General features: G+C 36.1%; 1 protein-coding gene across 1 annotated transcript; it reads left to right on the top strand.

The window, feature by feature from the left end:
• The first annotated feature begins 12783 nt into the window (after positions 1 to 12783).
• LOC120078567 (zinc finger protein 11-like) lies at positions 12784 to 13760 on the top strand. The gene is given in 3 exon segments (XM_039032845.1): positions 12784 to 12861; positions 12998 to 13023; positions 13025 to 13760. Coding segments are annotated over 3 exon segments (630 nt in total). The 5' UTR covers positions 12784 to 12798; the 3' UTR covers positions 13566 to 13760.
• The last annotated feature ends 2281 nt before the right edge of the window (positions 13761 to 16041 follow it).

Below are 16041 nucleotides of genomic sequence, written 5' to 3'. Positions count from 1 at the left end.
TTTCTTTTCTGAAAATTCCATAAATGAGGAAATCGATCGACGCGCCTTTTGAGCTGCTCGAGACCTGTCGCTGCAAAAATCACGTTGGGCCAACGCGACCCTACCTATAAATAGAATCCCTTCCCTCATTGTGAAACTTTACCTCATTTTGCAAATCAGAAACCCTAACACCTTTGCATCCAAACCTTCCTTCTTCTCCAGCATTCCAGCGTTTCATCAGTCATCCTAAGTTCGTATCCATGGCTGACCAAACTCCCAACCAATCTGTTTCACTATCCACCACTGACCAAGTAGCTATGCGAGAGGCAGCATTTTTGGTTGCCAGTCACAGACTCGCCGCCCAAGCCCACACTGTTCCTAGACTTGCCGGAAGAGCCCAGAGAAACCCTCTGGCCATTAGGCCTCCTCTGTTCAAAAGAGAATGAAGGAGAGCATTCCATTTCCAACACCTGCCGTCTCGACTGAGAGTGAAAGGAAGAGACATGACGATACAGAGGTGTTTGGCAATATTATAAGTACCTTGGAGTTAGGAGGTGGACTTCCCGAGCCTGGGGTTGTAAATCAACCACTGTCTACGGAGGAAGAGACGGTAGTGGCAAAGGATGAAGTAGTGGTGGCAGAGGCAGTGGCAACTGAAGAAGAAACTAAAGAAGGTGTTCTGGCCCCAGAGATTCCTGAGGCGATTGCCAACGTAGACGCTTATGATGGACCTCCAAGAAAAGAAGAAGAAGAGATTGCAATAGAAGAGGCCAAGGAGGCTGAAGTTGTGTTGGAAGCCCCTGAAGTTGCGTTGGAGGCCGCAAGGGAGGTGCAACCAGAGGTGGCTAAAGAGAAAAAGAAGAAGAAGAAGAAGAACAAGGGAAAGAAGGCTAGGGAGGCTGAATCTTCCCATCATCGCAAAGAAAAGAAGAATAAAAAGAAAAAGGATGATGATGAAGATGAGGAAGCCAGAAAAGAAAGAAAGAAGAAGGAGAAAGAAGAAAAGAAAATGCGCCGGCGTGAAGAGAGGCGATGAAAAAGGAAGAGGAAGCAAGGCAGAGGGCTACGAGCCTGAAGATAAATGGAGAATCAACCTCCATAAGGGAGGATAAGGGGGAAACGACACAGTTGATGAACCAGCACAACTTGAAATAACGCAAAGGGTTGCAACCGAAGAAGAAGAAGAAACAGAGGGAACCCCCCTAATGCGGCGTCGCAGGGAGAATGCATCGCAAGGGTCCACTATTGACCCTCAGAGATTACTTTTGGTATGGGAAGAAGAAGAAAGAAAAAGAAGAGAAGAGAAGGAGAAACAAGAAAAGATGGAGAGGGGCAATCTCATCATCACAGAGGGGAATAGAAGAAAAAGATTGAAGTTTAAAGAAATGCGACGCAACAATGAGCTTGCCAGACTTGAAGGGATACGAAAGCGCGAGGAGGAACAATGTCTGTTGCTGGCCTCTGAGCAATTTGAAGAAGAATTTGCGAGAGAAGAAAGAGAAGAAGAAGAAGAAGGAAGAAAGAAGAAAGAAGAATTAGACAGATTATTAGAGGAAGAGAAAAGGAAAAAGCGCGAAGCCAATAAGCGGCGCTTATACAAGAAGAAGGGAAAAGAACTCACAGAGTGCAAGAAAGAAGAACATCTTGTATCATGAAGCTTGTATCTTGTATCATCTAGCTTAGGTTTACTATACTTATTTTATTATCACATTTTACTGCTTTCCTTTACTTTATCGCAACTTTTATATACTTGTATAAAATACTTTTTAAAGATTGAAAAACCTGGTCGCATATACCATGAGCATACCGCAATAACCTCAAACAGTCCCTGTGTTCAACCTCGGATCACATCGAGAAACTTGCAGTGGAATTACACTTGGTTCCAACGTAAGGAAACTTGTGACAACGCAAGGCATATGGCAAGAGCATTTATAATTAACGCATATTTAGGAGTAGTATCGCATATTTGTATCAGTACATTGTTTAAGATCAATTTCTGCGTTAACAGTCATGCGTTAATGCCATTAACTTATAAAAATAGAAAACTCAAAGCCTCAGTGATTTTAAGCCATAACTCTTTATCTCTAGGATGCATGCTTGAGTTAATATATTGACAAAAGGTTAACTTTATTTCTAAAGCTACTTCTGCCTTTGTTTAATGAGATCTACATTTACTTACTACCTCTAATAGTTGAGTATGTCTACTTAAATCAATCTATCGATTGGATTCAAGCAATGCAATATGCATACATCAAACAATAAACTTTGGCTTATGCAAGACTTAAGAAAAATGTCAATTCAGTTTTCTCAACCTATGTAAAATTTAGTTGCACATGATTAAAGATAGAGAAGACATATATGGATGAAATATGAAAGACATCATATTTATATTAAGAGTACGAGTTTTTCAACAGTTACTTGATACAAACATAAATGCAAAGAAAAAATATGATAAAGAACAAAGAATAAAAATGTCAAGCTGTTGGTCGCAATCTCTTACTTCCTTTGGCTTGTATGGTGGTTGTTTCACGGCAGTTGCAATGAATGCTGGCGGTGCTCTCTCTCTTTTCAGAGGAGAAAATTGAGTTGTCACTCAGAGTACTTCATAAATAAGCTCAGAAGGTTGAAGATGATGGTGGAAATATGAAGATTTTTTGGGTATATTTTTTGTCAATTTCTTGGAAGAAAATTACACACTTAACTTCAATTTTAATGGACTATTTATAGGCATTAAGAGGGAAGCTTCTTTGCCTCTTTCCAATGATACACTGACACCTTTATATTTAATCCCATGCCCTGTTGCGCCGATTATTCGCATCACAAATTCATTGGCTCTACAGCGAATATCTCAAATCAGCTACCAACTTGCACCTTGATTTGACTTCCACTATCTACTTGTTTTGTTGCTTTCTTTCATGTTGTTTTCTGATAACGAGCAGAAATGCACGTTATTATAGTGCTAAGTTTTTAAACAATGTTGGATTGCATTGATAAAACATGTTAAATTGTATCCATCAAGCATTAATTTCATGATATTGCGGTCGCATAGGAACAGTTGATTTTAGTGTTTTTATGCAGAATATGCGTTGATGCAATGCAAGAATTGCGATCATAGGAAATCATTGGTCAAGCGCAACTTCACCGCAAGGCTTTGCGATGATCGTATTCGCAAAATTAGCCAGAGAAAGATCTCCGCAACTTGGTTAGAGCAACATGGTGGGCGCATCTGGGTGAAAGGCTAATTAATCGTGATGGGACAGAAAGCTGATGACAGTCGAATCCAAATTAAGTTGACAGCCGATAACGATCACAAGTACATTCAGCTTTTCAGTGACAAATATTCGGCACATCAGGCAGGAGAATTAAAGCCTTCTCATCCGTGCAATCATGAAAGAGAAGCCGTCGTTCACCCTGGATGTTCTATAAATACCAAGGGCGACCTTCAGAAAATGGGTTCGAGAAGTTCAGTTGTTCACCATTCTTTAGTTCGAAGTTTCATACGTCCTTGTTTATAGTTTTCTATCATTTTAAGGTGGATGCGAGAGAGGAGGTTGTGTCGATTGATCATTCCGGTAAGCTAGAGAGAGCGCCAGAAGCTTCAAGGATAGAGAGAGGGCCAACGCATGTGGAAGCGAGAACATCTTTAGAACTGAATAAAGATTACATTGTAAAAGCCTCGGTCAGCAAGGAATTGCTACCAGGCTTTCTACCTTTAACTTCCATTGTTATTTTGTACTCCACTCATTTATTAAAATGGAATCTACTTCTCTATATGTGTTCACTCTCTGTTATTTACGCATGAGTAGCTAAATTAGTTGAATGGGTTGAGAAGCATTTAGCTAGTACAACTAGGGAATTTTCACTTTATGTGATTATCTTGTATTATGAGTGCTTCATTCGTCCATTAGAGATACTCGGGAGGGTAGTCTAAGGACAGAATCTAGGCTCAGAAGAGTCAGATTAGAACGCATAACTAAAAGATAGGAGCTTAGGAATAAGCACTATTTGTTATCAACACATCGCATGCATCCTAGAGATAGGATATGATTGTATGTGGTCACCTTACTTGTATGCATTTTACATCATCGCATAGGACAAGAGTAGAGACTTAGGGATAAGCTCTATGGAGACTTTTGCATTCAACACATGTGTCCTAGACTTAGAAGCATTGCATTTGCATTGGAAAATGACATGCTGTGCATGGTTGTAGCATGATCGCATAGTCTGATGCATTCCTAAGTAACGATAGCTAAAGATCTTCTCAACCCGTTCATCGCATACTCAGTGCATCTCTCACACAACTGACTTTTCTCAAATCCACCGTATTTGTTTATTTTCTCATTAATGCAATCAACAATAAGGCAACAATTTATTTATTCGGTTACCGCAAAGTCTTCCTAAAAATTACCAACGCAATCTGTTTTCACAAGTCCCTGAGTTCGACCCTAGACTTACCAGGAAACTCAGTGAAATTTACACTTGGATCCGCTGAGGAAACTTGAGTGCACAACGCAATTTCATCAATGCATATCATCCATAATTCACATAATAAAATCAAGCATCATTTTCTCAATGCGTAGTCCTTTGCATTCAAGATTGGGCATTGATCTGGTAACTTTCCATGAGTCCATGGCTGCAGCTTTTGTTTCCTTGGTTGATTTTTACTTCATTTCATTCAAATCTCGTGTTTACAGATGTTAGATTTTATAATTTCCAAGATTTATCAGTTTTGTAACACATGAACGCAAGGTGTGATTATGTACATAAATTTCATATCAAGTTAATGTATTTTCCTCTAATTTTTCCTGATTATTCTTAAATTAAAATATAATATATTTTTACAAGTTATCATATAGCCAATTTTCTCAGGTTCCCTTCGAAATATTTGGAATTTATACTGTTTAGGAGGAAAATTTTCTCCTAATCTGGTACTCTCGGTACTTGGATTTCCTGACTTCTTTTCAAATCATTTGAGAACACGATTGAATTGTTTGGTTAGGAATGAAAAAGAGTCAGCAAGAGACTCGTTAGTCTCTGATAGATTGTAGAAATACAAGTTATTGTAGCCTTTTACTTAGAATTATGAGGGCTAATAAGCAGAATATGCGTCAATAATACTAAGAATTCATATGGAAAAGTGAGCTTGCATCGACCAACACCGAAAATCCTCACTAACCCTATATCATGCATTATTCTGCATCAAAATGTTTATTTTTGCAGCTATTGTAGGAATTGATCGCATGTATTGATCCCAGACCGCCGCAAGGTTGATCGCATGTGTTGATCTTTATGAAGACTAGTTCGTCGCATGGAATGTTACATCCACAGAATGATAATCGTGATAGAAGGCTGATCGCAAGGTAGATGGAATGCGTTGACACTTCAGGAGAAACAAATGCATACCTTAGAAGTATCAACAAGATAAGCTGATGTTGACATTTCATATACTGCGAGAAAAGTAACAGTGAGTTAGAATGAGGTATCAGATTTTTCAACGTTTGAACTCTATAAATAGAGCATTGGAGCTTAACTTCAAACCATCCGAGTTTCTGCCTTAGGCAGATTCTTGTGATCACAGATGAAAGCATAAGTAAGACGTTATTTGAGGGTTCTTCACCTCCACAGCCCCTTTCGAGTGACGATCAGAGTTTTGCCATCGATAGAGCTTGAGAGAGACTTCTCCACCATCCATCCATGGCACCACCAATAACCTTGATGCATTTCAAGCAAGTGACTGCTTACATCTAGCCCTCCACCTCTCCTCTTATCTCTGTATTGTATTACATTTTGGCTTAAGATATTAATACATTTTGTAATCAATGCATCTCTTAATTCCTTCAACACCATCTTCATCTTCTTCTTCTTCTTTATCATCATTTACATTCATCGTTTAGTTAACTATCAAAGACAAGTCGCATACTCAATCATGCAGCCTAGAGATATGATGCATGTAACAAACCACCAAGAGGTGTGCATTGCACGAGTATAGTGAGTTAATCCTCCTTGCTTAGTGTGTGGCTATCGCAATGCTTGTCTATGAGCTGATTAGCTACAACCAGTTGCCCGATAAGGTGAGTAGCAGTAAAGCAAACTAAGCATTGTTCCTAGAGATAAGAGTGATCTTATGCTCGACGCAACCATGCATTATAGAGATATAAGCATGAGGTTGGCCACCGAGAGGTGTGCGATGCATTAGTTGAAGGATCTCATACCGAGAGTTCCATAACGGGCTTAGATCGCTCCGATTTCACATTGACCGAAACACAAACAATATACATTCAACACATACAATTATGCATATAAACCTCATTATCAGCATGCTCATAATAAAATCATTAACGAAGAAAGGGTTCGTACTAGATGAAGACTCTCTTCGAATGTCTAAACCCTAAGCAGTGGAAAACCTCCCACAGATCTACCAGCACCCGACGAGTATGTCGACTGCAACAGATAATCAGAATGTACATGAACACTGCAGTGGGGATGACACCACCACAAGAGAAACTCCGGTATCCTCGACGCCAATAACCCAAAGAGTAGGCTTTGGTGAGTTTAGTACAGGACGGAGGAGAATGCATCGTGTAGGTGATAAGCAAGTGGGAGATGAAACTCTGCTATCATATAGCGAAAATGCTTATCGTATAGTAGAGCTACACGATCGTGTATGAAATACTGAACAATCGTTTAGGAAAAACATATACAATCGTTTAGAGAAAACGTGAGGTAGATGATCGTTTAGACGGACGAGCTTCTATCGTATAGACTCTCACGATCACTTTCACGGATTATTTGAGCGCGGATGATAATACGAATGCACGATTGATAAAAATGAAAACGATTTTCATTTTTAATCTGCCGATTACCATGACCATCGCAGCCCACTTCCCACGTCCAACATGGATAAATTCGTTAATTAACAAATAATTAATCAATTAATCTAATTAATAAATATAATCATATTATATTTATATCCTATAGTTTGATATCATATATCTACTATAGTATTTTCTCCTCTACTTGATATAAATCATATTTATATCTAATTTCCTCCAAAATAATGTATTTCATACATTTAGCCAATTATATCATATATAATTAACCAGTCCAATTATATCATATATAATTGAACTTCCTCTTGTCAATGTGAACATTTCAAATTAACCCAAACACTGGTTCTTGACTTTATCCAAGCTATCCAGGTGACCTAATGAACCTGTGGCTCGAAGCTCTAACGGTACGTGAATAGCTGACTAAACTCTTTAGCCACGAGATCCACCATCCGTTAACTGTCAGTAATTCCACTAAAGACCAATAGCTGAACTCTTCTTACCACAGATATATTTCTGTGTCCATCAGATATAACCAATCATGAGTACGATGACCCTTCACAGATGCTCATAAGTACAGTTGAGCCAATTTACCGTTTTGCCCCTGTAGTTACATCTCACTCCTTAAGTACCACTGATTCCTCTAATGAACTATACAACATAGTCCAACTATGTGTGAACACCTCTCGGGCCAAGAGAAGGTGTGTGGCGCCACATCGTTCAAGCCCCGGAATAGCCCTTAAGGGAGCCATCTATCTACTTACCCCTACCTCGGGGAAGGAGTGAATTCCATCTTGTGTAGCTGCATTCCCAGCTCCCAAATTAGACAAATCCCCAAAATCGTAGGTTTAAATCGGCGACCAGGCCACTCGCACCCATACAAATCAAAGGACCGCCCTCAATGGCAGAAGTTCCCAACTAACTTAGGATTGAGGTCATGTTACCTATGGTGATTCTAGTGAAGTGAAGTCTCTGTCATGAACAGTGTTATATAACGAGACATTAACACTTTGTGGTCAGGTCTTATACAAACTCTTTGTATAGGATGCCCCCGTTCGCATGTCCCAAACACGAATGATCAGAACCAGACCATCTGTGACAAGTCACAACACTTGTGACCATTCCACAAAGCGGGTCGTGTTCATAGTGTTACTAGGATAGGGTTTCCCTCCTATATCCATTTACTACAAACCATTTTGATTATCACTCAAGACATGATCCACTTGTATGTCACCACGTACATGCTTGAGTCACATACAGATAATCAGGGATTTTATGTTTATTGGTTTATGGTAAAGCAAATAAAACAAATAACCAAGCAAAAACAAGATGTGAAGTAAATATCATATATTAACAACACAGGTGTTCGTATATATTGTTTACAAACTACTGGACATGAGACTTTAGGGCATCAACCCCAACATTAGTGTGGTGAGCTGGAATTACTCTAGCAACCAAACATAATGAAGTCACCTTATTATGCGTTAGCAGTTGTCGTATCTCTACCAATTCTCATAGTTAAACTTCCATTGCTTAATCTGTTTAGTTAGAAGTAGGAGTAGCACATAATCCATTAACTTCTGTCTTTTTTTTTTATTTATATTCATCGCCTCAAAAGCATTACTTCACAAACATTATTTAGTTACAAATCCCTGTGTTCGACCTCGAATCATCTTGAGAAACTTGCGTGTTCTCGTTATACTTGGCGAGAAAGCAAGAAAACTTGTGACAGGAATGCATTGTCATCGCATACGCGCTTAACGCATATTGCATATTCTCCAGTCTAACGCATGACCATCAACACATAGAGATTAACGCATAACAAAAGACGAGTGCTTTTTTTCTTCCCTTTTTCCTTCGAACAAGTTTTTGGCACTATTGTCGGGGACTTGGCAACTAATAGTTTGTTAAGTTTTGTATTTTTGCAAGCACCCCTTTTAGTCTTGGGGGTATTGTAGCTTGTGCGACCAAGTTGTAAACGATATCTAGTGATACACCGAAATTCATTATTAACCGTGAGATCGAAAGGCTATCTATCGCAAGAGCTGGAAGCAATCTTAGGAACATGTTAACCAACATGCGGCCAACAAATGCTAGAAGCTCCATTGGTCAAGACAATTAGTTCCTTGTCCTAAGTAGTCAAGTCCAATCTCCTACATTAGTTGTAGAATCGATGAATCTACAAATATTATTTTCTTAGTTAGGGTTTGTAAGTGACAATAAATTCTTAGTTAACAAATTGGGTGCTAAGAATTTTGCATGCGTAGAACAAATGAATTTATAATTTAGGAAAGAAAGACATCGGTTAGTGTCTACCATAGAACCTATGATGCTTAAGCCAGTAATTATCAAAGACTCAATGCAAGATAGAAGTAAGAAGAAGAACTTACCTTGGGTAATGCCTATGACCCTTTCTTCTTTTATAGTGGGGTGGACCTAGGGTTCTGAGTATAAGAGATATTAGGAAATGTAAATTCGAGCTGATTAAGGGGGCTTGAATCATGGCCCACGAGAAGTGGGCCTTCAGGGATTGAAAGAGGCTTGCCTTGGCCTCCGTCTTCGAGGGCAAGTTGGGTTATTTGACCCCATGCCTTTCCTGTCCCTAGTATCTTCCTCACTTGGTCCATTGGCCCATTTCTTACACTCCTTTGGTCTTCACGTGACAATCATTATTTCAATTTTACCCTTAATAGTTCGTTTTCTCGAGCTTATGATTCTTTATCCAAAAGTGACCCATGAAATTAGCCCACACTCTCTAGTTGAGATTTTAAGGACAAATTTATCGAGTTTGGTCATGATTGGTCCCGACTTGGGCATACTATTTTTTCGATAACCTCAGCTTTACACAATGTGCACCTTGAAGTTTTGGGCTATCAGATGTTGAAATTTGAAGGATGTCCTTTTCTTTTCAAATCTATTCGGAATGACCCATCAAGCTTATCAGCTACTTCAGGCTTTCTTTATCTTAAAGGCTCTAAGGTTAGTAACCCTTATATTACTCATGCAATGACCCTATCAAACCCTTTAGTGTTGATTCGAGGGTTTCCTTAGTTTATAGGCTCTGGGGTTCTCTATTCCTAGATTATCCATGAAATGACCCTATAAAGCCCCTTGAGACTAATTTTGGGCTTTCCTTATCTTAAAGGCTCCAAGGTTAGTAATCCCTAGATTACCATGGAATGACTATATCAAGCCCCTTGAGGATGATTTTGGGTTTTCTTTTATGAATTAATCAACTATGAACTTTCCTATGAAGGAGGCTCTATGTAGAATTGAACTTTCCTCGACCTTAGGGTCATAAAATAACTTGGTCCTTAGCTTTTAACCAATTTGCAGTCTTAAACTGAGGTTTGAGAACTATAAAACGAGCACTGTAGAGAAATGAACCCACCTCGGCCTTGGGGTCATAGGCCGACTCAGGCCTCGGTTTTAGGAGCCTCGACCGCCTCACAGTCTTCAATCGAGGTTGGAGAGCTATAAAGCAGACTCTAAAGAGAAATGAGCCAACCTCGGGCCTAGGTCTCACAAGCCTTGATTAGTTTTTAACAAAACGTCAGTGCAAGTTTGAAGTAAGAAGAACTTACCTTGGGTAATGCTTATGACCCCTAATTTTATTATGTGGTGGACCTAGTGTTCTGAATTTAAGAGAGATTAGGAAATGCAAGTTCAAGCCTTCCAAGGGGGCTTCGATCGTGACCACGAGAAGTAGGCTTTCAGGGATAGAAAGAGGTTCACCTTAATCTCGACCTCCGAGGTAAAGGAGGGAAAATTGGGTCATTTTTCCCAACAAAGCTACTCACCTCAACCTCGACCTCCGAGGTAGAGGAGGAAAAATTGGGTCATTTGGCCCAACAAAGTTACTCACCTCAACCTCGACCTCCGAGGCCAAGGTAGGCAAGTTAGGCCATTTGGCCTAATGCCTTTCCTTTCCTTAGTCTCTTCCTTCCTTGGCCCATTGATCTATTTCTTACACTCCTCTAACCCTCACATGACTATCATATTATTCGATTCACCCTTAATAGACTACCCTTCGGGGATCATAATTCTTGGTCCAAAAGTGACTATAACATGACATATCTCTTATTTTTTGCTATTCGATATTAATGAAGGTAAAAAATAATTTATATCCTTAGACTTTAGGGTTGTATCAATTAAAAGTTAAGGCCTCAAATTAACAATTATAACATGAATTCAAATTTTCTAAACTTTCATAAGTGAAACAATTTATATTGACCATTAGTGATTTCTAAATGTTTTCTCTTTATTTCATTTAAAATCTACTCAAAGTTCACCTAATAAAATTATTATTCTCTCAAAAATTAAAGTAGCCAAAAAATATATGACATAATTATTCCTTAACTTGTTGATCATCTGATTCACCTCAACATTAACTCGAGATCTAAAATCATATCGAGCAATCATATATGATGCATTTTGCTTGAAAGGAACAAAAGAATCTTTTATAATACCAAAAGACATCCTTCTCAATTGTGGGATGATATAATTATCTCGTTGGCGGCTCTCTAGAGTACAAAATTTATCTTTTTTTCCTTTTATCTTTTTTTTTTTTTTTTTTTTTGTAATTACTATGCCTTTAATATAGCATTAAATTAAATTGCAAGATTTTCCGCTAGTCTGACCTTATTATCTTTTGCTTTTGTTTTTAGCTCATCTCTAACTCTCATTGTACATATTTGAACTCCATCATTATGATGACATATCACTGGAGATCTCCAATGACATATCATTGGAGATCAATGGTATGATGAGAATGTTACAATTGTGTCAACTTAGTTGAGATAGTCCGATACAGCTACTGATCTAATACATTGTTAAGAAAAAAAATATTCTTAAATAAGTCAAAATAAATAGAATGAGGGAATGAAAACCCACTCAAATAAATAAATAAATAAATATAATAAAAACCTCTAATATCGATTTGATTCCACTGTTTCTCTCCGATATTTGGTTAATTTCTATGCACTTAAAAGATGAAGTTTTAAAGCGAAAATCATAGATTAATTGTTTCATTTTAGATCGGAAATTCTAACCAAATATCTAAATTGATTCATTTTTAGAAGTTCAAGATTTTAATTCGACATAATCATTTGTAAGGGACAAAGTTTGGACGTGTGAAATTTGATTTTTATCTATTTTATAATCATTTTTGTCCCTTTCATCGCTATTATAAAAGCAAGGAAAGAGTGTTTACAAACTTGGTAGCACTTTAAATGGAATGAAATTCTTTACTAAAACTAAAACAAATAAGAATCAAACCCCATTGTCATCCTAACTTAAAACATATTATTGGATCCAACATTAATACTTAACACACATGTAATTAACTAAAATATTGCTAATTCTAAATGTCAAGAGTTGTATATATAATTAAGTTGCTTTTTCTTTTTCTTTTTTTGTTAAGGACTGCTCCAAGCAAAATCCAAGCACAATGAAAATGTTGAGGTGACATAGGAAAACATGTGTCCCAAAAAGGAAAGGTTAGAGCATCGTGTTTCGGGTCAACCATCTGAAGGTTGCAACTACCTTGACATCGTCGGCATTACATATAACCAAAAGCAAGTATCAAAGGAATGACACTATAAAATACTCTCCTTCGACAACCCTCAAGGAAAAGAAATAAGTAATCTCCAAAGAAGAACCATAAATTTACTCTCTTTGTGCTTAGTTGAACTATATAGGTCCCTGTACTAATTTAGGTATGGAAGACTCGACACTGCACCGATATGAGTAACTTTCATGCAGGCCAGCTCGAAGAACAAAACCAAATCAAAGAAGCGGGTCGGAAGACAAGCCCATGGAATACTTGTAGAGATGAAAAAGAGGGTGTGAGTTTCCTAAGCCAACACTTCTTCTTCTTCTTTTTTTTTTTTTTTTTTTTTTTTTTTGTGGAGGTGTGTGGTAACATTTAATAAGGAATAATAACATCTGCCAGTCCTTCCCTCTGGAATTGGCAAAAAGGAACTTCACTGCCATGCTTAAGTTTCCTAATTGTGTTGGCCAAGTAATATCCAAATATGGCTCCACACATCTCCTTGTTAGTACACCTGATACCTAATAAACCCTTTTTTTTTTCTTTTCTTTTTCTTAAACCCCTTCCTCTATATATCTCTTTCTAAAAAGTACACAATTCATTATTATCTTTGCACACCTCTCTTTGTTTTAATTTTCAGGGTTTTGAAGAAAAAAAGTTTGAGGGCCATGGATAATGGGAAGCAGAAGCAGCAACAACAACAATGGAGTTATGTAAAGGAAGAAACTTTTTCAAGCAATCAATTTCAATGGCCAGCAAAAAATTATGGTTGTAATTTTTGCAAGAGAGAATTCAAGTCAGCTCAAGCTCTTGGTGGGCATATGAATGTTCATAGAAGGGATAGAACAAGAATGAGACTTTTGCCTTCTTGGGTGCCTGATAATAATAATAATAATTATTATTCTTACCCTAACCCTAACCCTAACCCTAACCCTAATTTATCTAATTTCTCACCATCTTGTTTCACTTTCAGATCATCAAATAAAAATTCTTTGTCTTCTTGCCCACAAGATCAAGACAAGAAAGGAATTGGGAGTTGTTCATGGAACAATAATTACAAGCCTTCATCAACCTCTCATGATCAAGATGATCAAGTTCTTCATGTGTTGAAGAAAAAGAAGAAAATTTTGGTTAATTTAGAGCTGAAGATGGGAAATTTGGGAGATGCTTCTTCAAATGAGGATCTTGATTTGGAGCTACATCTTTGATTTGTATGTTTAATTATTAAGGTTTTCTATAAACCCTTTTTTTTTTTTAATTTTCAAGAAGTGTTTTTCTTTTCTTTGTTTTTTGGATGAGTGTTAATTTAATTTTATGCGAACTTGTTGGCATTTTGGCATTAGCTACCACTGTTAGTGAGCAGTCACCTGTGTTTTATTTTGACTCTAAAATGGAAAATATTGTGCAGTTTTTTCCCTTTGATCTTCTCTCCATGTTTCTCATAAAACAAACAAAAGGGGGTTTTTCTTTTATCAAATCATTCAAATGAATCCCTCCTTCTGTTCCTATTTTCTGAATTTGCATGTGACTTGTATTTATTATTTTTTTAATCATTTTTCATTCTCTCTATTTCTTTATGTATTGATAATATATAGTAGGTGCCTTAAATACTATTGATCCATCATTCATATACGTTCGATTTTAATTTTATATTTTTAAATCTTTTCATTATACATTCAAAATATTCATTTGGGTGCTTTTACATCTATAAAGTAGCCAACTTTTATTTCTATTTTTGAATTTGAACCTAAATTTTATACACGATTGACATCCTTTAATACAAATTGATATGGCTACAATTTAATAAATTTAGTGAATTACAAAGTGTCAAAATAAAATTTCAATAAAAAAAAATAATAATAATGAAGTGAATCTACAAAAATGTTCACTATTCAAAAGTATCAATGACTAAACTAGAAATTTTGAAAGTAAATAAAACCAAAATTGAAAGTATACCGACCAAAGTAGTATTTAAACCTGATATATAGTCATGCATGCTTCACTATATAGATTTTTCCTTTTCTTTTTCTTTCTTTCTTTTTTTTTTTTTTTTTTTTTTTTGGGTTAAGTGTAAGATATTGGTTAATTGAACAAGAAGAGATGAAAGGCACAATCAAATGATTGAAGCACACACATAGATATAAATATAGAGAGAGAAGAGTACATGTTTGAGATTAAAGAGAGTATCTTTTCTGATTGTTCTTTTAGAAAAATGCAACACCAAGTGTATTCTCTTTTCATGGACAAAAGTAATGTCAAGGAAAGTGAAAAGTTGCATAATATTCTGTGTCTCTCAACTTCTCTTCTTTCCTTTCTTTCAAAAAAATTAAAAATTAAAAGATACTTTAAAAAACACCATCCACATATCTCTTAGTGTGTATGTTTATTAGGAGGTTTTTCTCAGTAGTACAATTGTTGTTAGACTATACTTTTAGTTACTAGGATTTAAACATTTATATAATATAAATGCATGAAATAACAAGTTATAAATATATTAGTATGTACTAGTCTAGAAAGATTGGAGACCTTGCAATCTTAAACAATACATGGATTTACTGCTTCCATAATTGTCAATTGATTTTGAGATAAAACTCTATGTTTAACTAATATAGAGTGTCACGGTCCATAAAACACAAACGGGTATTCGATAAAAAAATAATTAATCTAATAATGGTGGACTTGATAATATATCATCTTTAAGGATGTTGTTTAGAATTCGGATTGAAAATATGTTGGAGACCTCCCAATCTTCAAAAGGTACAAACTAATTAAAAAATGGATTATAATCTGAGAGATGGAGATTTAATTTAAAGGCCTAAATTTACTCCAAAATTTATAAAAATAAAACACATATAAAACTTATTTATTTGTTTTTTTTTTAAAATTCTCCTTCTTAGTGGACAAAGTAACCCTTATATATTTATTATAATAATATGATATTGTCCAAAAATAAGCCTTCACAATTTTGTTTTTGGTTTAACTTACACCTACCAACATGACTTAGTCTAGAACATACGACCAACAATTATTCTAAGGATGACAGAATCCTTATATATCTCCATATATAACGGTATAATATTGTTGTCCACTTTAGAACATACGTCCTTATGACTTTATTTTTTATTTCAACCAATATGTCGTACTAATGATCTACAATTTTTCTAGCCAATGAAGAAGTATGATCACACTTCCAACATTATTATTGTTCTCTTAGTTATTTCCATAATGCATATTGTTAAAGATTCAAATTTTACACTTACATAATCAATTGACAAAGCACTAGATTCAAAATTGCATTGACATAAGATTTTAGAAGAAAATTAAATACATTCCCAATCCATTAGTTGAAACTATAAATTTATCTCATCAAAATGAAATTACTTTAGTAAAGAAATGGATTAAGGAGTTATGGAAATATTTGAGTTCGAGGTGAGACCAAAAGAAAAAGAAAAAAGAAAAAAATTAATGCATTCACATGATCATATGTCATGAAAATGAAATCAAAAGGAAAAAAAAAAGAAAGAAAAAAAGAAAAAATAACACAATTTCCCATTCCCTTCCATTTAAAATGGGACTTGCTTTTGCCTCATTAGTAGCCTGTGGGGGACAATTATTATCCCTGAGAGGATGACAAATTGAGTCAACCACTAGTTTAGTTTTGGAAAACAAGAAAAATAAAATATT

Source organism: Benincasa hispida, chromosome 5 (genome assembly GCF_009727055.1).
Source record: "Benincasa hispida cultivar B227 chromosome 5, ASM972705v1, whole genome shotgun sequence".
NCBI classification, from domain to species: domain Eukaryota; kingdom Viridiplantae; phylum Streptophyta; class Magnoliopsida; order Cucurbitales; family Cucurbitaceae; genus Benincasa; species Benincasa hispida.
Note: the sequence above shows the minus strand (reverse complement) of the source record. Positions and strands in the feature narration are given on the sequence as shown.